This window comes from Pollicipes pollicipes, unplaced genomic scaffold (assembly GCF_011947565.3).
Source record: "Pollicipes pollicipes isolate AB1234 unplaced genomic scaffold, Ppol_2.1 Scaffold_7262;HRSCAF=8765_pilon_pilon_pilon, whole genome shotgun sequence".
Classification (NCBI taxonomy): Eukaryota; Metazoa; Arthropoda; class Thecostraca; order Pollicipedomorpha; family Pollicipedidae; genus Pollicipes; species Pollicipes pollicipes.
Window position 1 is genome coordinate 7,202,506 of NW_023597055.1, and position 27,509 is coordinate 7,230,014.

Consider the following 27,509-nt stretch of genomic DNA (forward strand, 5'->3'; position numbering starts at 1 on the left):
GAGGGGCTAACCCAGCCGCCTCCCCGCGCCTCGACCCAGGCGGCATCATGTGATGAGGCGGTGCCCGGCGCTCTTTGAGTCAGCCGGGCGACTCGCTGCGACGAGTCACCGGGGCGGATGACTGGTTTTAGTTGGAAGGGTGGACTTCCCTGCAACCTGCGGGTGAGCCTCCCCTCGTACTGAAGTTGAGCTCGCCTGTACAACGAGCCCGCGCAAAACTTGAGACACCCAATCAACACAGAACATGAAAAGCGGATACCACGCGCAGGGACTATCGCGCTATTTCTCCCTCACTTCCCTGACATGTTAAATCCTCATCAAATTCCGAAATCACGTGGACCAACTTTGGGGAGAACCCAGTGTTACGGGCACGCAAGGATAAACAGTCTGTGGCTGCACTTCTCCACTTCCCCCTCCATGACTTTTCACATGACATCCGCGCCGCGGCGGCACACTTGCCCTCGGGTGATGGCTGCACCGCATGTCCGCGTGGGCTGTTTCGGAGGGAGCCGCGTGGAGTTCGAGGGCACTGACCGTGCGTTACGACGTGTCGATACTGTCCATTACTGACATCACTGAGACTGTCCATTACTGGGTCGATCAATCAAAGTCCGTCGTGTGATCCTGATTGAAATGCGGTGATGGCTGTATATACTTCGGCAGTTTCCCGTAAAGCGCAACAATAAATTACCCATCGATTTGCGGAGACGCTGAAAAGTTCGGAAGTTCTACCCCAGTTCTGCCATTGTTCGCTTCAAATCAAAGACAGACATTGTATATATTGCTGTGTACTCTGTATTGTACATCGCACATTGTATTATACCTGATAAGATAGAAGTGTTCATGCCACTGATTTTGTCTAATCCTTTAACGCGCGTTGAGCAGTCGGTATAAAACTAGGGACATGCATGTTCGACTGTCTTAGGTGGCTACCCCGACTTCGCTCCCCGGTCGTTGTCCAGCATTGCCCCCTCCTCCTCTCAGTCGCATACTCGTCCATATTGGACTGTAGTGATTGCGACCGGTGGCTGAGCGGCCGAACCGAAACACGGTGGAAAGCGTGCCTGGAGCGCGGTGAAACACTGGTGGAAAGCGTGCCTGGAGCGCGGTGAAACACGGTGGAAATCGTGCCTGGAGCGCTGTGAAACACGGTGGAAAGCATGCCTGGAGAGCGGTGAAACACGGTGGAAAGTGTGCCTGGAACGCGTTGAAAAGCGGTGGAAAGCGTGCTTGGAACGCTTGCGAGCGTATGCCCCCCCCCCCCCGCCGGCCGTATTGCGTGGAAAAACTCCAGAAGCAGGCGCTCAAGATGTGGCTCCAGTCGTTCCCTCCAACAAGGGTCTTCCAGCACACTTCCATGACGTTTTACCGGCCACCAGTTCCGAATTCAGGGCTACCGGCCACTTCCGAATTCAGGGCTACCGGCCACCAGTTCCGAATTCAGGACCACCGACCACCAGGTCCTCCATTCACTGCACCCATCCCATATCACGCATAGAAAGGTCGCAGCATCTACTCATAGCAACATTTGATAGACAAATATAGCTGAATTTCGACACATGCGGGTACGCAGCGAGGTAGTGATTAATGCACGCCTTGGAGCTGTCCGAAGTGTGCGGACCTGACATTTTTAGGAGACAGTTATGACGCTCATCCACAGCGGCGTGCCTAGCTCAGTGCTGTTCTATCCTGCTCCTATGTGCGCCCCCGCTCAGTAGTAACAGGGTATGTTGCCGTAGTTTCATTCAGCATGATTGCTTATGCAGGTTGACCCCGAAATTCGATTTGGTGCGAGGCTTGATCGATTTGATTTGATGCATATGTGACGAAATGCGGCGCATGCTTAATAGGAACTGAGAGTTCTGACCTGAGCTATTTGGTCACACATTTACCTAAGACATGGTGATTTAAATGCTTGGCAACATGATTGACAGATGAATAAGCAATATACCCGACCTCTGCAGGTGCTCCCGCGTATTTCCGCCGGATTAGTTGCAACGTTGATTGCGATGAACATTGCTCATTGTACCGCATGTCTATCGGAGATCATCAGCTGCACCATATTATGTTGTGTCTGTGAATGAATGAATGTGGAACATTTCATAAATACAAGATGACCGTCGATGGAATGACATTCGATTTTTCGTCGTCACGTTCATCTGAGAGACCTGCAGAAACAGGGCGTAGGTCTGTCATAATCTTCGGGTGACGTCAAGGTCTGCAAATATCTGCACTGGACGATATGACGCTGAAGCGGGCCCCAGATGGTATGACGTCATGCGGCCGGCCGGCGCCGCCGCACTACGGCGTGCAATGCGACGGTCAAACACCTGAGGCTCATAAGAGGCGGAGAATGCTCCTAACCTGTGCAGACTGTCAACGTAACGATGCCACATTTGTATAAATAAATGTGAAACTCTGTCACTGAGCCTCTGATACCCGAGAACTACCGGTGGTAGACTACGAAACCTAGTATATTCTGAATCAACGTAGCGAGAGGAGAGCTTATGTAACACTTCGGTCGAGATCAAAGCACTGTGCGTAGCGCGGCACGAGCAAGAACGTCTCATCAGCGACGGTTGGTTCCCGCCATTTGAGACTTATCGGAGCAGCGAAGAGCGTCCAGCGCGCCGCGTTCTGCCGCGCGCTAAGTCAGCCAAGTCCAATTGTCTTCCAGTAGAAATGGTCGACAGTCTCTTGGTCCAAGGTATTCCTGACTTGAAAGAACGGTGCCAAGGTGAACCTGGCCAAGCGAACGGGTCATCATAGCGCCGAAACACTTCACTGCTGAAAATATGGACTCGAAGCTTCTGAGAAACTGCAGCGAGGAGAGAGACAGGGACTTGGAAGGAATGGACACTGCCACAAACCCGGAGGAGGCTGCGAACTACATATAGGAGCTTCTCAGGAGCCTGGAGCCAACAGAACTGCCATCACAAAGTTGTGTTCCAGTAAGTCGCACTCGCCATGGTCCCAAAAATCTTCATCCGAAGCTCCGCAATGGCAGCCATGATGACAGGAAATGCCAAGGGACCAAGGGTCTTCGTCACAAGAATCCCGCTCATCCCAGCTGGCATGCCCTTCGATTTCAAGCTGATCCAACTTCAAATCTAACGGAGCCACACCTTGACTATGACCGAGAGTCAATTTAGGACCGTGGAGGCTCAGGGTCCCATCGTGACTGCGCCAATGTCCTCCAGCAGGTAGCGTTACGTGGGTAGCACCAGAACCGTTACTCTCGTCGGCTCGTTACTCCATAGTGAGCCGCCAACCTGTTCATCCTGGAGGGTACGGCGAAGAATGTGGTGCACAGGAAAGGGAAAACGCTGCGACCGTAATATTCATTGGTACAAGAATTCAGTTGCAGCAGGATCACAACGCGGTATCCAGCCTGCAGTTGCCCAAATCGTTTGACCGACTTCACTGCAGACTCGGTGTGTCCATTGCTCTGTGGCTGATGGGGGGCTAGATAATACGAGGGATAACTCCGCGTCTGGACAGGAAATCTCCTGTTCTTTTGTTCTGAGCTGAGGACAACCGTCGGCTCGGAGCACAGTCACCACACCGGTACCAGCGAACGAGTCACGAAGCACGCCGATCAGCTGGTGAGATGCCATCTGTCTCCGACATGGAGCGATGATGGGCCAGTTGAAAGGGCCAGATGATGGGCCAGAAAAAAGAAACAGCTCAACGCTATTCGTCCATTTTTACGTAAAAGATAGAGGGTAAGGAAGACACCGTGTTGTATTTGTGTCTTCCAGTCAATGCCGCCTCAAGCCACTGTTTTTTTTCGATTAAAATATCACTCGCGTTATCAAGACAAGCGTTTGCATATGCCTTTTTATTGTTAAAAGCCCGTCGTATTTTCGCAATAACTAAAACCTTACGTGCTAGCTAGAATAGTCATGCCACATCATCAACCAGACGACCTCACGCGACGACACAAAGCGACATATTACAGAAGTGGCAGGCCATGCGCCGCAACCGCGCCAACCCGCTGTCCCGCCGTAAGGACCAATCAGTCCGCCCGGTGAAATGACGTCAGCAGTTTTTCCGGAGGCTGATTCGTTGTCAAGAATGCTGGGCAGTGCCCCGTGGAGAGGCTAACCGGCTGTCTCTGGCTGTCACGCTCAGGCGTATAACTTCCGACGTTTTCGGCGGACCAACCACGGAATATGGCAGAGCGTCTGGTCCCTGCAACAATAATGGGCGTCTGACGTCATCAAATACCCGACCCATCACCAGCGTCTGTCGGATGCGGGTCGGACTGCATTATACAGCGACGAGCGTCAGTCCTTGAGTTCTGCGCAGAAAACACCGCGTGTACAATGCATGAGGCATGTGGGCGGTTGGCAACAGAGCTGAAGCATTAGTTATAAACAATGACGCCAGATGTCAGGGGTGGTCTGCGTGGTATCCGTGGTTCTGCTCGCACTCACCTTCCGAAGTTCTCTGATTCCTCGATGGTGTCCGGCAATTTCTGTCCGAAAGTTTCGGGAAGGTAGAGAGTAACAGCTGCCCCGATCAAGCACAACACGCCGAAAATTGACATGGGTAGGACCTGGCTTTTTGAACCTTGTGCCTGAAACAGCAGTCACGGTGCTGTGGCGATGGTCCCGGTGCGGCGAAATTGGGAAGGTAAACAGGCATCGCACGAAAGGGAGGCAGCCGAGCAATGCATGAAATCAATGATGCTGGACAGGGAAACTTCCTGTCAACATAAAGACGTCGGCTTCATATTTGGCATGCTTTTGACTCCCGAACAATGTTACTGATGAAGGGCAGGTCACTTAGGTCAGAGTCCAGGACTGCTAAGGGGAGAGTTCCACATTTAGATAGAGTTTTCAATTGAAATAGCCATCTTCAAGACCTTCCGGTGCTGTTCGCAGTCTTCCTTTCTGAAGATTAAAGCCCTTCTGGTCTCTGAGCTACACGCTCGCGAAAATGGGGCGAGGCATAACTGGGAGAGTATTTCAAAGTCACCTAGGCATTCATGACGTCATGATAGCGTGATTGAAATTCTGCCATTCCACAAGGCATACGGCTATCGAGGCCAAAACATATCGTCGTCGAGGCGTTCATATCAGGCGTTCGTGAGCGTGTTTTCCGGTTATAATTTTTCCGTGAGAGTGATTTGCTCCAATTTCTTCAAATGTGAAGCATCCCATCTAAGTCGGCCGAAGGAATCGGCCGGAATCCAGCTTGACGTGAGCATTGGATCAACATTCAGCGACAAAGGTCGGTCCGTGACGCAGCTCGATGGCATCCTCGTCTCCGCAGACGTGACACAGCTATTGCATGGCTCCTGAACCGCAGAGGCAACAGCGGTGCTAGGTTTTAAGACGGATTGAGACCATTGACTGAGTTTGGGGATGGCGTGAATATCATGATTCTTGCATCTTTTAGCACCTCCTAGCGGTGGCATTTAAGTACGGGGGTTTGAACCTGCACTAAGTTTTGTTTGGAATTATTAATTCAGAGGGCATTGTGTTACTATCTGATTACCAAAATGCGTCCTATTTTTGTCACAGATGTACACTTCAATGTTTCAGCAATGTTCGGTGGCGCAAAAGTTAATGTCAGCCAGCTAATTTGTTCGGGCGTAGCTTCCGAAGAATGCACCGCCACGTCATACAATGTCTCCCAAAACCTGTCATTGCTTGAATGCGAATGGAAATTACGAGTGAGTACCGATTCGAATAGAAATGCTGATTTAATTGGGTCAACAGACAAGAGCGGGATACGCTCTGACGTCAAAAACCAAGGATTTGGAATCAAATTCGTGTGACCAAAGCTTGGAATGGCCTTGATTCCATTTTCAGTCCGAATCAAAACAGGGGCGGGCTGTAGCGGGTGCACGTTGGCTTAGTTGCAAGAAAAAAGGGGCGTTACAAATGCTATTTCATCATGTCACTTTCATTGGAAGAACGTGAAAGGGGACAGCACGCTGTAACAGACACAACATATAGCGATGTCATGAAGGAACATATGCTATGAACCTTAAAAATATGATATGAACGACGGATTATAACAAATAACACATGTAACAGACAAGTAAAAGATAGTATCAAAAAATACTACAAATGCTATGAAAGACGACATGTTCTATGAGACAAAAAGCATGTTATAAGAAACGAAATGTCTTATGAAAACAGAAAAAGATATGAATAATGTTATAGTAAGTAATCTGATGTAATAACCATGCAAAGAAAGAGTGGCTATTTTCGCCAATTACCGCATGATAACATTGGTGCACGCCCGACCGCACATGCGTAACGTACCAGACTGGCAATGAACGGCGCAAGGATGGAGCCGATTCGGCCGGCAGCCGACGAGATGCCGATGCCGCTGTTGCGAAGGTCCGTCGGGAACAACTCCGCGCCGTACACGAACACGATCGCGAACGTCGCCGACGCGCCGAATTTGCCGACCATCGCCAGGGCCACCGTGAGCGTCTGCATGTCTGAAGCGGGTAGTACGAGAACTCGGAGGCTTGAGGACACTGGTTTTTGCGTTACCTTCTTGAGCGTCTCAACAGGCAGAAGATGCGGGCGGCTTTGGTGCATTCAATATTGCGCGTCACGTGCTTATTGTCCCAGAACGGGATCCCAAAGGTGTTCTATAATTCAGAACTCTTTCGAACGGGATGGCATCTTTTTGTATGCTGGTCTCACATGCGATCTGGCGTTTGGCAAAGGCCGATTTTTTAAGGCTCTTTGCTGTGTGACAGTACAAGTCCAATTCCTGTGAGCAGGTTCTATTACGCGTGGGTCGTTGGAATACTGCCACAGCACCTTCAATCAGACTTATTCAGTGAAGATCTTATATTTTACCCGCCCACATAAGGACAATGTCACCGGCAAACGAGTATATCCTTGCGGGAATTGGGGACCCGCACATCAAAGTCATGCGCGCGTCCTTGCCGCACGCTCTCTCTGGCCGCTGTCCTGCTGCCGCTCTCGCCCACCTTCGAGGCCGGACACCACTCCACTCGCGATGCTGCCAAGTCCGCCGAGCACGAACGACAGGCTGAGTATCAGCTTGCGGCCCCACGGGTCCAGTAGCAGGATGCAGCAGAAGGCGGCCGGCACCTCGATGATCTGCACTAGGATGAAGTTGACGTAGACACTGCTGCCCAGTCGTGTGGCGTTCAGGCCCAGCCCGTAATAGACCATCGCGCACACGAACCTGGTGAAGATGGTGTGTCAGGATCAGCCGCAGCGAGGCAAGCTGCGCGAACGTGCCACAGGTGATGCGGCAGGACTAGTCACAACTGTAGTCACAACCCGATCTGTAGGAAACAAGACAGCACAGGGCCTGCCGCTGAGACATGCGCGGTGCCCTAGAATTGCCGGCTTTGGGTTAAAGCAACACCCTATGAGAAGGAATTTTTCACTCCTTTTCCCATATTTCATGTGAATTTTTCACTCCTGGGACACCTATGGCCATGTCCTGCCTCACCTACACCTGAATCATGTCTATGTATGCACAGAGCAAGAGCGCCAGGTATCTCCAAGCCCAAGCACCCCAGTGACCCCAGCCGCTTGCACGCATTAAGTTTGGTTTGTTTACAGTGTGTCACAATCTGCAGCTGTGCGCCAAATGCAAGGTTTTCACGCATCCCCTATTTTTTTTGTCTCACACGCCACACCACGAGAGCAGAGCCTGGTGCAAACGCCAGCGAGGCCTGGTAGATAATTTTACTCCACGCACTTTTTTTCCCGAAGAAAACTTGACCACTAAATGCATCACTCCCAAAATGCATGAGTGAAAAGTTCAAGAAATGTCTTTTAAATTATGCTTACAAGATAAATATCACCATTTGAGCACTCATATTGCCAGATTTTAAGTCAAATCAGCTGACTACAAAATTTTGCGAGAAAAGTACTAGTCTTTATATTTATTTAGCTAATTTTGTTCTTGTAATATTGTTCTTGTTATTGTTCTAATATTGTTCTTGTTCTTTATTTTGTAATTTTGTGACTCGGATAACTCTGTCTGCCAGCAGACCATGCAAAAGGTACTGATTTTTGTTTTGAGGGGAGCAGGAAGAAGCCGGTAAGTCTCCTGCGGACCAAGTAATTGCTTACCTTACCTGCTGTCAACACATGATTGGTAACCAGAGTCAGCCATTTTCTGCTTTAATGCATCGAGTTTTGCCATAAGACAAATTATCATGCCACAAGGCATGCAATGGGCTTATTTTGTTCCATATTCTTGGTTATTTGCCCCAAATTTCTTGAAGTTGCCCCTCATGGCTGTGTTAACTAGATGTTTTCTATAGTTGTCATGGTTTGCTGACTGGCAAATGACTGTACTGTATATATGTATGATATTTTTAACATAGGGATACTCTAAGCTGCATAGCAACTGTAATATGAGTTAAATATTGTTATGTAACAGATGGTGAGACCACCCCATTTAAAAGATGAAGCCAACATCTCAAACTTTGTCATCAAATATGAATGAACAAGCCCAAATGGATGCATTTGCTGCACTTGAATAGGCAAGCAGCAATACTGGCATGGTCATATAAAAGTTATGTTATTTTTGGAGAAGAAAGATTGTTTTGTGGAGCATCCCCATCATTGCCCTTGACAGAGGCTAACCATGACAGTCAAAATAATTTGTTCAAAGTGATTTAAAGTGTTTTGATTTGTGTGTTGTCAACTTTGTCTGATGTTAACAAGCATGCACAAATGAAATGAATAAAAATGCAAGTTGAAACCAGCCAAAAACTAGCTTTAGATATCATGTTTTTATCACAAGTGCTGCTGTCAACAGACATGTGAGTTGAGATGATGTGCATCATATGGGCTACTCTAAGTTAGGTTAAGTTGGTCAAGTGCATGCCAAGTGGCAATAGGAATTGTGCAAGAATCAGTAACTCACAACTGCTGCTGTGATACAAACAGGTTATACAGGATGAGATGATGTAAGGCCTCTTTAGGTTAGGCATAGGCTACTTTCATGGAAATAAGCCTTGGTGTTTTGTAGGAAGCAGTGACAAAATGTTTGTTTTCCCTGACCCCACCATAACAGAAGCCAGAAGAATGTATATTGTGTTTGACTTGGTAATGGGCTGATGTGTAGGAGTCCAATGTTTTTTGTTTGAGTGTTTTATGCTTGTTGAATTTTCTGTTGTTTACTTGTTATTAAATTTCCTTGCTTTGTTTTGTTTTGAAAGTGCTGTGGAAGGGATTTGAAAAGTGCGGCATCAAATTATTGGTGTTAGTAATTTGTTTTGCTCATAGTACTGCCATGAAATTACTATACTTTAACACACGCCCAGTTGGCCGCCTAGATACCCTTCACTCGGGTGTGGGGGGGGGTCGATATGAACCCCCTCTGAGATCTCGGGAACTAAGAAAGTTAGATACACCAAATTTACAGGGTGTCTTGACCCATATGTGATGTCACTTAGGTTAAGGTTTCAGCTTCCTAGGTCATGACCTTCAGGTTGAATAAGGTCAAACAAGGTCAAATTCCAGGCTGGTATCCAAAGCACCCCCAGAACCTAGGCAACTGTCTCTAAGCAAAAGGTCACAAGCCCATTTGAGGTCATTGATCTTGTTTAACCCTTTGAAGGTCATGGTGGCCAAAGTGATATAATACTGCTCTGTGTTTTCCTTTGACTAAGTGACAAAGATTACGCTAGGCAGCATGTTTCTAGAACAAAAGGTTCGACCCAGGTCTTCATAGGTCAATGGCCTGTTCTGACCTCTAAGAAGTCAATTGAAAGTGTATAATGCGTTTCCTGGTGTCAATAAATTCAAATGAGCACCAGCAATTATCCCATACAACAACCCTTAGATTAATAAATCAGGTTGGTTTTTACCTTGGTCTAACCATCATACCTGACCTAAGGTCAACGTAATTTGCGCATTTAATATTTGTGGTGCCTAAGAAAGCATCTCAGATATGTATGTCTTCGTCAAACACTCCGCTGTTGTATCAGATTGAACGATTCCCTAGAAATTGCCTTCGCTGAAACCATGGGCTGAATTTGATCTGTCACAGGTCGGCGACCTTACAAAGTACATTTAAAATTTGTATGTCAAACGATCCGCTATGCGATTTTCTACAGCTATGCAAAATATGGTGCGGCTGCGCCACGCCGTTCAAAAACCATTCGGGAAAAGCCCTTCGGGTGGGGTCAGTTTGCCCCCCCCCTCCCGCCCGGGCGCGTGCTAATGTAATCTGTTTCACTTTAATTGCCTAATATGCTAAAAAACGAAATAGTTTCGTCAGGTTTCTGATATCACGTCCATGCCAACTTGAAATAAATGTCTTTGTTTGCTGAAGCATCAGTCACGAGCTCATAAGTTCCGTCTTTTTGCGATTTTTGCGATGGAATATTTCACTCCCACCCTAGTTCAAAAGCGATTCTAGCTCCCTGGACATGCGGTGCCAGCCGGTATAAAAGTTGGAACAATGAAAGGCTGTGTAGCCAACTGGGAAGGGTGTGCAGCAAAATGAAGATAAACGATGACATTCTCAGCTACTGGCGTCGATGCAAGATTATTTGATCAAGATCGTGCAAGATCGGCAAGTGCGTCAAGACGTCATTCAAGTTTTCAATTAGACCGACAGAAAACGTACCACATTGAGGCATTTATCCCACAAAAAGCGTAACCAAAGCATTTTCTAACGGCGCGTATTCACGAACTTTCTCCTGCGAGTGTCTGTTAAATCCCAACGCATGCTGAGTCTCATCTCTTTCACAAGAAAACTTCAGATCAAGAAAAAAACTAGTAAGATAAAGAAAAAACTAGTAAGGTAAAGGTGCAAATTGCTGCTGGCATAGCAGTGCAAACGCTCTTAAACTTGAGATATTGGTGTGAGGTGCGACGAGTGCCCCCCGGCTGAATGTGTGTTACCATTGATACAGTATGATGCTCGTCTTCCAGCGCAGGGTCGGTGACCTGAACAGGTCAAGCACGGACATTGACGGAGGCTGCACCGCAGGCGTCTCGACAGAGCCGGCGCTCTGGAAAAATGGCGGTCAATTTTACAGTGCCACCCTGTCACATTTGTTTGCTTCCAGTGTCTTAAAAGTGAGTTCTTTGCTTCAGCTGTATGCCACGTACAAGCATCGCGATGTACAAAATATGAATTGATCGTAATATGAATATTCAACGATAAATACAACTATATCAAAAACATAAAGAGCTCAGTTGATGGAAACCAAGCGAGTTGTCGCTAGTGAGGTGTAACACACCCTTGGCGGGCATCTGCTGCTTAGATTACCGGATTGTCCTGACAGTCTGACAGCGTTTCATGCGCGCTGTGTCAAAATGGCTTCTCTTGACGCTTGCATTTTTGCTGACTTTCCTAAACCGGCGCAACTGATGGACAGGGCGCGTCCGTGGACCCGACATCCTAGACCTCCAGCTGCTGATTCGAAGCGCAGGAGTGCGGGCGTATGGACGGGTCCAGCAAGAAATGTTGGGCACGTTTCGAGCACTGCGCTTAGAACAAGACACGCAGGCCCAAAGAGGAAAGCTCGCGCGCTTTCACCACCTTCAGGAGGTTAATAACCCGTGAGCATCGGGAGCAATGACCCGTGACCCGTCCGCCGACGCACTGGCGTAGGTCACTGACCCACCGAGTCGGTGGACTTGACCAGATGTTCGGGGAACTCGGTGCCGTTGTACTTGGCTGCGGTTCGGAGCACCGCCTCGGCCTCCTTGCAACGGCCCTCGGCCGCCAGCCAGCGAGCCGACTCGGGCACGAATCTGCCGCAGAGGAGGAGGGCTGGTACGCGTGCCGCCGTGGCCTCGCGACCGACGGATGAACACTGCCCACTGACGCCTCGTGAAGTTGCCGTGAACTGCCATCGACTTAAAGGAGTGTTCCAGCAAATGACAGCAAGTAAGCGAATAACAGCAAATGGAGTGAGCACGCTACATGCGCCAGCCACGAAGCGGGCTCCTGTCTTCAGATGGCCCGCTCCACCCCAGCGCCCCCTGAAAACGGTACGCCGCAGTGAAGCGACGCCCGGTGCACACCCCGGAGAAGGGTCCCTGCGCGGGCTGAGCCTTGGCGTTTGGGCACCCAAGTGCATGTAGTCCTGTCCCACTGTTTTCCATTCTCCGTTATCCTATAGTCCGTAAATGATAGCTGCTGGTCGAAAAGGCTCTAATGATCTAAACAAATAACCAACATGTTCGAAATTCGCGATGCGTGTATAACATGTCTTTATAACCAATTGAACTCAGGTGGTGCCAGAAAACATGCTGGTGCATGCAAGGCACGAATCATTCGTCGATTATATTCATTTTGGCCTTGAGAACCTCATGCCCAATGGGGTGGAAGTATTTGTGTGACGTTTCTATGGCGTTGTGAATGCCTGGGTGAGATTGGATTAGTCTGCACAAGTAAGCGGACGTCTAGCTCAGAAGCCAGAGGGTCTGAGTCTTGGAAAGGGCGGGCCGCGAACTGCACTAAATGATCCCCGAAGTGGCTATCTCAGTGCAAAACCGCATGCAAATGTGAACTTAAACGCTGGTTGTTACCTAACTGTACAATAGAGATGGCACGGTATTATGTGCAGGTGTGACGCAACAAGTTCAGGCACTTGATGCGGCGCCTTTTCAAAATGTATCCCAACAAAGTCGTTTTCCTGCAATTTGTTAATTTTGTGTAGATTGATGCAGGAAAGCGACTTATTTTTTAAGCTAAAATTTGCCTGCTTCTCTAACTTGACAATTTTTTTTTCACTTAAGACAAGTGGCTAAACATGGATTGTCCGCCGAACGATTGCTCTCGCTCAACGCCGCTAACTTACAGCCAGTAGGAGAGGAAAATGAAGACGGGTAGCGCGATGAACAGCTGCAGATCACGCCAGTCCTTGATGTACATGGCGAGCACGCCCACAATGCTCTCGCCGAGGGGGAAGAAGAAGTGGATGGCGAAGCCGCAGAATGTCCTCACGTCGTTGGAAACAGTCTCGACGGCTGTGGAGGGGGTTAAAATATCACGGTGAAGTGCCCATGCCAGAGGCGGAGTTTCTTATTCAGATGCTGGGCTCTAGCACCCCTCCCCCCCATGCCCATGCCAGAGTTTCCTGTTCAGATGTGAGTTCTAACACCCCTCCCTCTCCCCCTTCCAACTTAGGCACCAGCCTTCCCCATGCCGGTGTCTAACATGAGAAAGACCGCAAGCCCCTGTTAGCTGTCATGGGGCAAGGTAAACATAATTTAGCATGTGAGCACTGCACAGTTTTCACTTCTAACCTGCGAGAGGTCACCGCTACGGCTGTTGCATACCCAGCATACTCAAATATGCGACAGGATTTGACCTCATCTAGAGCGGAATCCTTGGTACACAACGGCAACTCTCGCGAGTATTGGTTGGTTTAGAACAGAAATGGTTTGATCAGCGAAAACAAGATGAGTGGATAGATTGAGAGAACGCACCGGTACGGGTTAATATTTGCGGCAATTACAAGCGACGCAAATAAAACATCTTTAAGTCACCCTTCCAAATGCCACGAGCGCAGAAAACAAGCTCACCGAGTAAAAAGGTGGTCATGAACGTGCCCATGCCACCGACGCCCGTGAGGAAGCGTAGGGGTGCGAAGACGCCGAAGCTCTTGACGAACACTGTGGCTGCGCTGGCCACGCCGAGCACCAGGAACGACAGCAGCATAGCCGTCTTGCGACCGAACCTGCAACAGCCCATGAAATCACGCCACTGCGATGGGTCGAGCTAAAGAGCGCGCTCTCCCTCCCCCGTTCGCTCCTCATTAGCATGCAGCCGTACAGTAAGAACACGCGTCAAAAAGTGAGTGTTTGGTCTGCCATATTGAACAGTAGAGTGAGAAACAGGACACCTTGGAAATGGACGAAAGTGTTTCCAATGGTGCTGGAACGGGGAAGCAGGGAGGCATATGCCTGACACCAATTTTCTGAAAATTTAGCATCGGCCCAATGGGCGCTGACAGCAAAGGAGCAGCTGAAAATGGCTATCACCCCCTCCCCAACTTGAAAAAAACTCCCCGTGCCCTTGAATGCGCTTACATTATTTTGTCAAGCTGCTACACTGTGTTTGCATAGCGTACGCGATAAACCATTGGTTTGTTACATCAGCGTGCACATAGCGCTTAAGCCGGAATGGAGTTTCCGGAAGATGCTTTTGTAATTTCCGTCCTCGCCGAGTAGGCGCTTGCTTGCCCATTCATCACCAATGTCTTGCATTGTGTACGCTCACGTATTGCCAGAGGCCTATAGCTACACAATAAACAATAGACTGTCGCAATGCGTTTTCACTGCGAGACCACTGTTGACTTTGCACGCTCATGGCAAGTGGCTATTGTTCATGTCATGGTCATCGCCATGCTGTGTAAGGCTGCGGTGGCTACTCAAAGGATGACTGGATCTTCCAGTCGTGACCATTCGACGCACGTGATGAATGCCTGCCAGTTCGAGTGCTACACGCTGTCCCCACACTGCACGGACTGCGGTGGGCAAGCATCGCCTCATTGACAAAGTGTTGCGGATTCGGGACCCGCTGCAGGAACTGGCCTTGTCTGCGCTCAAACTGCGCTGTAAACTGCAGCGTAACAGTGATGCCGTGTCCAGCGTGTGCCGTGCTGGCACCTCGGTTGGTGCAGCGTCACGCAGCGTGACGAGGCAACGTCGTCCAGCTCTCACCGATCAGAGATGTGTCCCATGACCAGCTCTCACCGATCAGAGATGTGTCCTATGACCAGCTCTCACCGATCAGAGATGTGTCCCATGACCAGCTCTCACCGATCAGAGATGTGTCCCATGACCAGCTCTCACCGATCAGAGTTTTGTCCTATGACCAGCTCTCACAGATCAGAGATGTGTCCTATTGCCAGCTCTCACCGATCAGAGATGTGTCCTATGACCAGCGAGCCGACGAACATGCCGACCATGTAGAGGCTGTTGGCCAGAGTGGGCAGCCAGTCCCGCCCGCAGCTCAGCTGGAACTGAGACGCTAGCACAGTCAGTAGCCATCAGCAGCCATCAACAGCCGTCAGCAGCCATCAGCAGCTATCAGCAACCATCAGCAGCCGGCCTCTGGTCGGCGACCAATCTCTTCACAGCTCCCGTCCTATCCCATGCCCTGTTACGACTTGGGATGACAACGGTTGGAGCAGGTGAAAGGGCCTGGAAGGCCCCCTCGTGGCTGTTTTTTATCGCAAGACTTCGCTACCGCCCCATTTCTTTCACAGATAGATGCCAGGCACAGACAGAACCACGCAGACACGAACCACATAGTCCGCAGGCCTTTTCTTGCCTTCAATATGAGATGGCGACCCAAAGCCTACTTTTCGTCTGATTTGGGGGAAGTTCACATACAGGATTGAGGCTATGGGGCAATGCAGGAGGATCGTCAACCGGCCCAGTGTCAAACTGCCGAATCCCTCCGTCATCATTTTGCCCCTTGTTTACATACCAAGCACACAAAAGCCTGCCCGAGTCAAAAGTTTCACACCAAAATCTGCACAGCATCTGGCAGACGTGGGTACAGGCACTGAGCTTGACCACTTTACTTCCTATGCCATTGCTGGAGTTATCATCTATAAAGCCCTCTTGGTGTGCATTAGTTATTGTGCATATGCACGTTCTTGTGCACATGTCACAGCGAGACAGGTGTTCCGGGCTGGACTGGCATTCAAGGCTGAAGAGTGTATGCCACGTGCTGACCTCTGACACAACGGTGCTATGCATCACGCTCTTGTCGTAGACGTACTGGCTGCAGGTCGTCTGGTGGGAGCTATCGAAGGCGGATGCCTCACATAGGTCGGGCGGCGAGTGCTGGAACGTGTCGCACTCGCTCCACGGATAGTCGGCGTTGGCAGGGTCCGACTGCCTCGGCGTTGTGAAGTTGAGGAACGGGGCGTTGTAGGTGGCGCTAGTGGCATTCTCACAGCCCGACACCAGGCACCTGTAGAACGGAAATCACGTTAGTTTGTGGGCGGGAGTAGAGATGGGCAATGACATTGCGCTAAATCAAAGACAATATGAACCCATCCAAGGTTACTCAAATCCCACTTTTTCTAATTGCATTTTATAAACCAGTGTTAGGTACGCTGTCGACTCGCTTGAATGATCCTTTTTCACCCGAGTTATTAATTTGTTTTAAACTCGTTAAGCACCTGTTCAGGAGTTAATTACAAAGCTAAGGTTAAGTAAAGGTGAGTAACTTTCCCTTTTGTGGTATAACACGGCTCAATTTTAAGATGCGTTATTTCGTAGAATCGTTTTATGCATGAAAGAGACCACCTTTCACCTATAAGGCATGTCGTATGCGGTCCAGGAGAGGCTGACGACGGCGGCGCCGGCCACGATGGAAGGCAGGCAGAGCATGAAGTACATCAGCTTCTGGTAGCGGCCCCAGCCGTCGATTTCATGGTAAATGGCATCCACCTCCATCGTCAGTCGTCAAGCTGTAATGGTAGCAATCTTTTGACCAAACATCACAGATGATACCGTACTAGTGTCGTCTTGTCTTTCATGGCTTAGGAACCCAGCACAGCTTTCCCATCATAGCGCATATTTTGTCTATAACTAATGCAAACTTTCTTTAAAAAACACCGCCCGCATGCCACTCGCTCAAACTACCATGTCAGTTGTCACCGTTTGTAGGTGGGACGGGTAGCCGAGATCATAAGTCATACTCAAATGTTATGAAAACGCCTCGCTGCTCGTGGACTCTCGTCCCTGCTTATTTTAACAGGGCCGCACTGGTTAAGCAATGTATCATTTTGTACTATAATACAGTTACTGCCATTCTCGCAGCTGACCATGGGACGACGCGTTTGGCTGTTGTTGAAACTGCAAAACATGTTTGTATGACTTAAATCAAATGGCCACAGAGACCAGGCCACCATTTGCGACGGTTTCGAAAACAAACGCTCGTTAATTCCGCCACACCTTTGAAACGACCACCGGACGTTGGACGTTGCTGTTGAGGGTATGTTAAATTTGTATCGTTTGCAATTCCGCCTGTAACCTCTGGCCATTGTTCAATGAACGTGGGTGTCTTAGTGCGTGTCGTGGGTTCAGTGGCATGGAGGTTTTGCTCATAGAGCATCGCTCACTGAAACTTATCGAATGTTTCGAAGACACTCATCCCAGACATACCACCACGCTTAGAGTTGTGAAGTTCTGAACAATATATACGTCACTTGGATTGCACATTCCTTTTGCACAGGCTTTCGGCTCCGGCAGGATCATGATGGAATGTTGAGGGCCGCATCGATGTCTGCCTTAGCGGTACTTAGGTTCATCAGTCGCTCAGGGTAAAGGGCATTATGGCCTCTGATGGCCTTGGCTGGCGCTTAGCGTACCCCCTGATATGGGAGCGCCAGAACTACCTTTGCCCCTTACATAACAAAATGATGATGTGCATTGAACAGCATTGAATGCAGCCTGGTTTCCCCCGATGTGAGAGGTTACTCAAGCAATATACGTGATCACAGCCGCGGCAGGTATACACCAGCTCAGCACAGGCTGGGCTACCTGCATGAGCTTGTTTTTTACAGTCAAAGGGGCTCCAAATTGACAGGAAGCAATCCGTAACTAGCCGGAGAACACAATTAACCAGTTAATCCGGCTCGACCTGAGGTATTTTGTCGCGCGTGATTACCTGGGGAAGGAGGGGAAGGGGAAGGATTAAAGGCCTGTTATCTTGATCTGTTATCTTGGGATCTAATCGTCGCGTCTTTGATAGAAGTGTGGTCAATATCACCCAAGAATTGTTGAGCCGATCCTTGTCACTTTCCTGGCACGGCTCGTAAGCTGCTACCTAAACTCAGAAGGGATTTACTTCCGCCCCTTCAGACGGGCGTGGGTTAAACATGCAGAGCAGAAGTACAATATATCATGTCTCTAAAAGTGTGTGCGCCCCCTTCCCCAAAATATTTGCCAGCATGCTTTAAACACGATGAGGCACATACCCAATGCCACCACTAAAGAAATCGGACGCGGTACAAAATGTATGAGCATAAAACCATGGTATCTGATCTCGCCAGGTCAAAGGCTAGTGGCTTAACTTTTGAAGTACTGCTCATCCTCCGAAACGTGTATTTCAAGCCGACGGATAAGTGAACAAGGCGCGAACATTGAGCGACCTGTGACACTGGCCGCAGAGCCTGTCGGGGCTTACAGCTGAGACGTTATCATGTGTCACGAAGTGCTTCATCTCAAGCCGATGGATAAAGAAACAAGGCACGAACATTGAGAGACCTGGGACAGTGACCCCAGGGCCTGTCGGAGCTTACAGCTGAGCCGTTATCATGTGTCACGGAGCGCTTCATCTCCTCCAAAATACATCAAAATCAAAACGGATCAGACCGAAAACTGTCCGTTTTAGGCTGATTCAGCCTTCACTTCAGCAACACTTGAGTGACCATATGTGACGAAGTTTAATCAATCGCATGAGCTATAGCACGAACCCTACGCTAAAGAAGCAGTTCACATGCATGCATAAACATGACGTTTTAGCCGCACATTCTTGGGACCCGTGTAACGGTGTTTCCGGCCGCTGCGGCAGTGACATTGCGCAGATGCGTCGGTATCTATGCCCGGACCCCCGAGACCTCTCCAAACCGAGGACGGACTCAAGGACGCATGTCAAAGGACGAGAACATAGTGACGATACGCCGGCTCAAGGCATTAGGGCACTCAGGGGGCTACGCGCGATGGCTACCCCCTAATGCGTGTGGAATTCCGCTGTTCGCGAGTTAGCTGTGTGGTGCGGGAGAACTGAGACGGCGTTTTTTTTTTGTCGCCGACCGAACTCCTACGGGCAAAACTGTCTCCAGCAACGTAACGCGATATCATACGAAAAAAATGACAACGACGTGCATGCCTAATAGCGCAATTAGGTTCTGGCTTCATCGTCTATGGCATGGTCTTGATGGTGTTGTATGGCATAGCCTCTCTTGTCGCTCCAAGACTGGCTCGACATGTGGTCTGATGGATGCCTTTTGCCGCACACCATCAGTTGGTAAACAGGTTTAATAAGCGCCCGGATGGCCGGTTGAATGCCTTTCGCTCGGGTGAGGGTCAATCTGATCTCCTTCGAGGTACCAGGAACTGAGAAAGTTAGAGGCACCAAATTCGCAGGGCTTGTTGTCCTGTACGTGAACCTCTGTACGTCACTTTTGGCAAAATTTTAAGTTCCTAGGTTATGACCTTTGGTTCAAATAACATAAAACAAGGTCAAACTATAGATTGGCATCCAAAGTGCCTCAGAACCTTGATACCTGATCTAAGCAAAATACTACTGGTGCCCATTGAAGGTCAGTGACCTTGTTTGACCGTTTGGGGGTCGTGGTAACCGAAATCGTATAAGGTTCCTTTGAGTTTTGCATTTGAAGAAGAGTTAAAGGCTATGCTAGGCAGTATGTTCCTAAAAACAAAATGTTAAACTTGGTCATTTTAGGTTGGTAACCTATCCTCATCTTTAAGAAGTCTATGGAAAATGTATAATGTGGTTCCTGTTATCATTGAACTAAAAATAGATGCAAGAAACTACTCCACAGAGCAAGCTTTAGAGCAATAAACACGGTTGTCTTTGACCTAGGCCTGACCCTTATACCCAACCCCAGGTCAATGGAGTCTGTTCTCCAATTGTTTTGTTGCCTAAGAAATTATCTTAGACATGTATGGTTTCGTCCACCACTTCATTGATGCATTAGATTGAAGGCTTCCCTAGAAATCGTCTTCGCTGAACCCATGACCTGAATTTGACCTGCTGTAGGTCAGCGACCTTACAAGATGCGTCAAATTGTTGATACAAAGCGATCTGTTATTCAGTTTTCTACAGGTCTGCAAAATTTTGCGCGGCTACGCCGTGTCGTCTGGAAACCACTCCGGAAAAATCTTCGGGGGTCATATTGACCCCCAACCGAGCGCGCGTTAAACGAAGTCATGGTGCTGTCTTGAAAGAAGGAGAAGGATATTGGGCTCCGTGTTGGGCTCAGATGGAGGCAATGGTGACTGCGAAAATGCTTGGTTATTGCCAACCCTAGCCGCCGCGTAGTGTTTTATTCACGGAAGCTCACTATGTCGCTCGTGGATTGGAGCACGCCTGGGGCGTGATGCTTTGGCACACATATCCCTCCTGAGCAACATTGCAATATGTTTCCGCGCTGGAGACAAGCGGAAGTCAGTTAACGCAAAATAAAAGTAACCTAAATTGAAATGGTTATCTAATGATAGAATAATTTCTAGATAAAATAATCAGAAGGGTCAGTAGTACCGTTTTGAACAACTCAATTCCGTCAACGCTATTTATAAATATTTTTATCGTCTTTAAGAGTATTTTACGTTTCAACGGGATCCATACCCAAAGCCTATGAGATCACACCGGATTTCACTTGTCCATCCAGTATCCCAGCCTTGGCATAATCATGCATTTCATTGTAGTAATGCTTTGATGTTGACCGGCGCGTCGACATTGAGACCATACTGCGCCCGCGGTCATGTATCTCAGCCGGACTAAACAACACAGGGCAGGTCTTTGCAGGTTCCCAGGAAACCTCCTCACATGACGTCATTAGTCCATTTGCACATACTGGCGAGGAACCACTTATTGCAACGCACGTCAACTGAGTCACGTAAAATTTAAATATTTCTTGACAGCGTCTAGGTGATAAGATGGCTCTCTAGCGGCGAAGCGAGCTCTGCGCAGCAAAACAGACCACGAATGTCCAGAGGGGCAAGCAAAACACGCGCTCGGGTGGGGCTCAAATTCCCTCCCTCCCCCGAAGGTTCTTTCAAAAAAGTTTCCGAACGGTGCGATGAAATTTAATGACAGTTAAGTGGCGGATCGTTTGATACCACAAGCTGAGGTGCACTTTGCAAGGTCGTGGACCCAGGGTAGGTCAAATTCAGGCCATAGAGTCAGCTATGTCAATTTCTCGAGAGTCGTTCAATCTGATGCAACAGCGGAGTGTCAGACGAAGCCATACATATTTGAGATGCCTTCATAGGCACCATAACAGTTGAATGAACAAATTACATTGACCTGGGGTCAAATATGAAGGTCAGGCCAAGGTCAAAACCAAGCTGTTTTATTACTTTTGGGCTGCTGTATTGGGTAGTTTCTGGTGCACATATCGAATTTGTTGATAACAGGCCCCGCCTTATTCATCCTCCACGGGCTTCTTTAAGGACGTAATAGGTCACTGACCTAAACTGGCCCAGGTCAGCATTTGGTTTTTGGGAGCACACTGCTTAGTGTAGTCTTTGTCTTTTATCTAAATGCAAAACTCAAAGCAGTCTTGTATGATTTCTGTCACCATCACTTTCAAAAGGTTATTTAAGGTGACTGACCCTAAACGAGCATGTGACCTTTGCTTGGAACAGGTGTGTGGGTTCTGGAGGCACTTTGGAAATCAACCAGGAATTTGACTTTGTTTGACCTCATTAATCCTAAAGATCATAGCCTAGGAACCTCAAATTCAGAGACAAGTGAGTTCAGATACAGGCCAATTGGCCAATGAAGTCAACCATGTCAAAGAATGCAGCCTTGATATCGATAAAATTGCAATACGCATGCCGGTTACAAAGCCGTGAGGAATTGTGAGCTTTCGCACACCTCATTTTAGTTGTTACACGATTGAGACGCGCCCTCTCGGCAAGATGAACTGTCATATCTAGATACTTTTCAATGGATTTTACTGTCTAGCATGGGACACTGAGAGTCGGCAGTTAAAAACAGGAAATCGGCAAACGGGTGGGCTATGGGAATACACTGATTTGTCGCCGGCCTGTCACCGAGTCAAACGGCCGATCAAGAATCTTAGGATACTTTTGTCACTGAGTGGGGATAAAACATAAAAGAGACGCGATGGTGCCGTGGGGTATTGTGACAAGTCTTAATACGCGCTCGGGTGACAGCCCATTTGCCCCCTCCCCCCCCCGGGGGGTTTTCGGAATGGTTTCCAAACGGCGCGGCGTAGCCGTTTTAAAATTTGTACAACTGTAGGCCATTGAACAGACGATAGTTTTGTATCAAAAATTTAGGTGCACCTTGTAAGATTGCTGACCTAAGGCGCGTTAAGTTCAGGCCATGGATTCAGCGAAGACAATTTCTAAAGAATCGTTTAATCTGATGCAACAACGGAGTGTTAGGCGAGGCCACCTAGAGTCAGGTATAACAGTCAGACCAAGGACGAAATCAACCTGCTTTATTACTCTCCATCCTGCTTTATGGGCTAGTTTCTGGGGTTGGTTTCGAATTTTTTAATAACAGACGCCGCATCACATTTTTTCCATGGAACTAATTAAGGTCAGAGTAGGTGACTGACCTAAAATGACCCAGGTCAACATTTTGTTGTTAGGAACATATTGCCTATTGTAGTCCTTGACGCTTATTCAAAGGCAAAAAGCAATCTTGCATGATTTTAATCACCATGGCCTGCGAAAGGTCAGCTAAGATTACTGTCCTCAAATGAGTACCAGTGTCTTTTTGCTTGGAACAAGAATCTTTGTCCTGGGAACACTTGAGGCACCAACCTGGAGCGCGACCTTGTTCGATCTGATTTGACCCAAAGGTCATGACTTGGGAACCTCAAATTTGGACACAAGTGAATTCACATACAGGCCAACACACTCTGTTAATTTAGTATCTCTAGCTCTCTTAGTTTCTGAAATCTCAGAGGGGTCAATTTGACCCCTACACGAGCGAAGGGTATTCAGCCGGCCACCCGGGCGCGTCTTGACTAAAATGCCTGCTAGTGTGGTGTTACGAAATGTATTCCTATAAACGCCTCACATTACGTTGTGCAGTGTGCGCTGTAATTTTTGTCATGACCGATATCGCAATTTTCAATTAAGCATATCTTAAGAGCCAACCGTCGCATGAAAATATGAAAAGAATTAAGAAGTAGATAAATAATTAAATGAATAATCAAAATGAAGATGGAATCGACACGCGTCATCACCCATGTGAGGAGCCCGTGCAGGCTAGCGCCACCAAGTGTAAACGAATAGCTAAGAACAGACATTGACCAGCCAAGCCTTCGTAAGCGTTGACGTTCGTAAACGTTGGCGCCTCCAAATGCGTAGCCATGAAGACTCCGCTGCATTGATGGCATGCATTGATGCGCATTGCTGTTGCAAACCTCTGGCGAATGTCGCTGTCCGCTAAGAAAGAAATCTCCGATGAGGCGTTAATATCGGTATTCGCCGTAAGTTGTCGGCTAGGTTTCCATTTAGACGCGATTTTAACTGGTAACTGGTCGCTTTAAAAATGTGCACCGATGGATATTTCATTTCAGATTTTCCCCCCAATAAGCATGGCAGCCTGGCCCTGCAACGCCATGAAGCGTGACACAGTTTGTCCTGCATGTAGGCAAAGGTGCTTGACCTGTGTTCTCGAAGTCACTGGAACCTTACTCGCCGATTGTCAGCGCGACTTGTTGTTGGTATGCCGACGAAAGCAACAGCTTGAAGTTCATACCACCACTTTCACTGAGAATTTCCCCAAGGCCTCATTACTTTCGAAACATGACACCATTTTCCAAGCTACGATTTGAAAATATAACACCATTTACCACCACCATTTACCACCACCACCAACACCCTATTTAGAGATGGTTATGATATGAAGGCGTTTTGAATGACAAAAACATACCTGCCTTAGGAAAACATACCTGCCTAATTTGGGCAAGCTATTTGTTGCACCACTATTTTCTTCTATTCTCCCACGTCCTGCATTTTGAAGCATGATTATCCAACTTATTTTTCAACGGTTTCCAACATTTTACAAACATGAGACTTGCTGAAAACGATTTCCATTTCGTTTGTTGTTTTTCTTTTCTTTTGCGCACGGTTTGCACCATGTCACTCCCTGAAAGGCTCTTGTGTAACTGTCGCTAAGTTAACTGTGACAGTATGGTCTCCGTCAGCTTCTAAATGTGCCCCCCCCCCCCCCCCACTGTCACATGACGTGCAGCCTGCAGCCCTTGAACCTCTGCCACCAGTCCCCTGTTGCATCAGCGGCACACATCAAACGCTCACTGTATGCACGCCTCTCACCGACCTAAGTGCGTCGGCTTCGTCGTCAATCGATTTGATTTATCTGGTAGCTCTCCACAACTAATCCGCCGCGATTTGGCCGCCTCCGAGCCAGATAGGAGTGCCCCACAGTGCGGCCACAGCGGCCCGTGCAGAGCGCTGTCTCCGTACCTGATGTCGCGAGAAGCGCTGGGGCCGGCTGCACCTCATAACACCACCATGGACAATAAACAGGGTGTCAGCGGCCCAAGCAATCAGCTACATTGATTCAAAACAGAATCATGAGTGTTTATGTGACTGTTTTTGATGTCAAAACGTTCACTGCCACCACCCGGTTGTGAACACATGTGATTTATTATGATAAGTTGGATGAATCCATACACATAGTTGACAACGAGTGATGGTTAAGTGCAGTTCGTTTATACTTTATATGCATATATATATATATATATATATATATATATATATATGCATATGCATATGCATATACATATATGCATCATGAATGAGTATATGTAAATTAGTTATGTATCATGAGCCTGTCCCATTAGGCGTGCTCATAACAACAGTTTAAACTCATCGGGCACAACAGAACACAGCGATAACAAGCTAGACAGGTGCTAGGATGCATCTGTGTAAGACCTATTGATCCGTTTTCTGTCTGGTGGCAGCTAATGAAGTGGAAATAATGCAGTGAAGAGAGAGCCTCGACAGTTTTTTCCGACTCGAAAATCATCTACTCAGCCACGAAATGTTGACGCACAAAGTTTTGTGTGCAATGACAATTTCCGAAAATTATTGGCAGAAATAAGGGCCTGAGCATGGCGGGCCTGAGCACAATCACATCTTCGTCGTCATTCAAGGGACATTATTGCGAGTAAATATGGTGGGTCATTATGCCATGACGTCATTTTATCAGATAAACATCCATCATCAAGAAAGTTTAATCAGTTTTTGGTCATCTTTTAATCATTGCCTAGATATGATACTACAGTGTAGAAAGTTCGTACTACATCAATTGGGTTTGCCTCTGCGTGAACACGCTCGGTTCCGTGGCAGCATTGTTGGGTTGGAGCAGTGCTGCGTTACATAGCGGCGCGATAGTGGAAGTGGTTTTGGAGCGTGTTTATAATGCAAGGGCATACGGGTTATGATCATAAAGCTGAAGACAAGGGATACCTAAGTCTCCTCTTTGAATCGTAATGTTTGATTTATACCACTTGTTCCAGTCCGCGTCACACAGACCTTTAATGACGAAGTGGTGCATCCACAGATTGACACAATAATAGTGCATTTTTGAGCATCGTGAATCGGAACATGTTTTTGGGACACTGGGACACTGGTGCGCGAGAACTGGTATCAGTCTCGACTTTATCGTGGCTGTGTTTTGAAATATGCTACCGCCGACTTGTAAGGTAAAGCTGGCGTTTTAAAGCCCGCATTCAACATACGCGCCACTTCATGTCAACATGTTTGCGCTGCCGCGGCCTGCCTGGCCGGAAAGGTACAACATAGCCTTAGATTTGTCGCTCTAATATTGATGGCACCTTGCGCACGTTTGTTAAATTATCAGTCCGTGCTTGGGTCATCTCGGTCCTTCTCGAGGGAGGCCCTCTGAGCCCTCGCCAGTGCTCGGTATTTTGCCACCTTGGACAGCGCGGTGCACAGAGCGTCGAAGAACGGCAACATCTTCGCCGTGCAAGCCACGGTAACGAGCCCACAGATTCGTGACACGAAATGGCAAGAGCTGGAGGCTTGCAAGTCAGGCATGCAGAGTTTGAAACTGAGCTACCCGACTTTGATTTGATGATGTTCTGAACGGCTCTGGATAAATGTCCGGAAAGCCGTGGGGGTCTGCGCCGACCGCCTGTTCCCTGCGTTGGTGAGGATTAAGGCCGTTATTATCATTTTGTTGCATCCTGGAGACATAACGGCTCATATTGGCGCCAGAACAGCCGAGCCTTGAAGCAAAGGGCACCAGGCATGCTAGAAGTGTGCAGGCATGTCACACCGACGCATTTCCTTGCTTCATCTAAAGGCTTTAAAAATTATCACGGGAAGAGTACTGTCAACCACTCGCCTCGAGCTCTTCACGGACCTGCAAGCTCTTGTAGTCTTTGCATGATTCAAACCAATATCGGAATGAGTCAGATGAAATAACAGTGTGTAGAACAGTTTTTGCGGTTTGATTTGGAATCTGAGCAATACTGTAACATACTGTAACATAAAATAAATAATGCTTTACTGCTGTAAAATAAATAATAAATACTACAAATATACTATAGAATAAAATAAATAATGATAAATAATTTTATAATAATAATAAATTGTATATACTATAAAATAAAATAAATTACAGAGGGGCGTAGTTTCTGAAAATGAACTAGGGGGCTTAACCTCGAAAATTATGAGACCTACTTCAACAATTCGTCAACAAACGCGTTTCTCCGCGCATTTGGTCCACTTCTCTCAAGCCTAAGAGAGCTGAAGCCCCCCCCCCCCGCCCCCCTTCATCTGAACGGGGACCTAAACCGCTACTGAATAGTGAGTTAAGAAGTCCGTTTCATGACAAAATGTTCAAGTCACCGACTAATGAAAGACTTCGGGTTCGAAACTATATTGAAGACTTGGCGGTGGAGGCTGCAGAAGACAAATGAAGTCCACGTTACGCTTCCCAGCCATGGGCTCGTTAGCCGAAAGCTGCATCGTTGTAAGTCATATTGAGCGCTACAATTTATGAGCTCGGTAGCTTGATTTCGGGCTCGCACAAACATTGGAGCGAACTAAAGCAATCAATCGGGCCCTTCGTATTTTGCACGTTGTGTAGAAGAGTTAATCAAAAGTTGCGGTAAAGAAAATCAACATGCCGACGGGGGAGGGGTCAAGGCCATCAGCCGCCGCGGACGTGCGGTGCAAAGGTCAAGTGAACATGTCATGAACATGTCATCAGATAATCTTTAAGGAGAAAGTAAAATAGTGCATTACATTCATTTTTCCAGTTATGCTTAGTGTGAAAAAGGTGCTAACACCGCTTCCTGCAATTATGCGCCCAGGATAAGCAAGTGATGGAGTAATACCCTTCCCTGACTTCTCAGTTTGCCAAAGCCGCTCACCTTCTTCCCACTGCGTCGCAGAACACTATGATGGCGGAACGATCGAGGAGCAGTGAGTCTTCTGGCTGGGCCCGTTGAAAGCAGGCAGTCTCATCCGGTCACTGCGCTTGCACAAGATGCTCACTTCCCGCTTCTGTGGCCTGGTGCTGCTACTGCTGCTGCCACTGCTGCTGCCACTGCTGACGTATCCGGCTGCTGCTGCCGCTTACGCCGCTGCTGCTGCGGTCGACAGCCCGGCACGCTGAGAGCACACAGGCCCGCAGCAGTGGGTGCGCGCAGCTCCGCTGTCCGCCGCCGATGGCACGAGCTCCGTGCGACACCACCGGCCGTCGCAGCTGCGCCCGGCGTCGCGGAGGCCGCCAGAGGCAGCACTGGTCACCACTCGGCC

The 27,509-nt window shown here is 48.3% G+C and overlaps 1 protein-coding gene across 1 annotated transcript; it reads right to left on the reverse strand.

The window, feature by feature from the left end:
• Window positions 1-3,799: 3,799 nt before the first annotated feature.
• Window positions 3,800-27,445, reverse strand: LOC119113671 (organic cation transporter protein). The gene is made up of 12 exons (XM_037237954.1): window positions 27,122-27,445; window positions 16,267-16,423; window positions 15,681-15,921; window positions 14,856-14,959; window positions 13,518-13,672; window positions 12,791-12,959; window positions 11,609-11,738; window positions 10,881-10,990; window positions 6,968-7,188; window positions 6,282-6,463; window positions 4,440-4,582; window positions 3,800-4,194 (listed from the first exon to the last, which is right to left on the reverse strand). Exons 2-12 carry the CDS (start codon window positions 16,407-16,409, stop codon window positions 4,131-4,133), a joined length of 1,662 nt encoding a protein of 553 aa, XP_037093849.1. The 5' UTR covers window positions 16,410-16,423; window positions 27,122-27,445; the 3' UTR covers window positions 3,800-4,130.
• Window positions 27,446-27,509: the final 64 nt, after the last annotated feature.

Excerpts from the sequence above, each read along its gene's own strand:
- LOC119113671 (XM_037237954.1), bottom strand. The coding sequence starts at position 16,409 with ATGGAGGTGGATGCCATTTACCATGAAATCGACGGCTGGGGCCGCTAC. Across the intron at positions 10,991-11,608 it reads TGGTCAAGTCCACCGACTCG|AGCGCCGGCTCTGTCGAGAC; the intron begins GTGGGTCAGTGA and ends CCATTTTTCCAG. Across the intron at positions 4,583-6,281 it reads CGCCGTTCATTGCCAGTCTG|GCACAAGGTTCAAAAAGCCA; the intron begins GTACGTTACGCA and ends CTGCTGTTTCAG.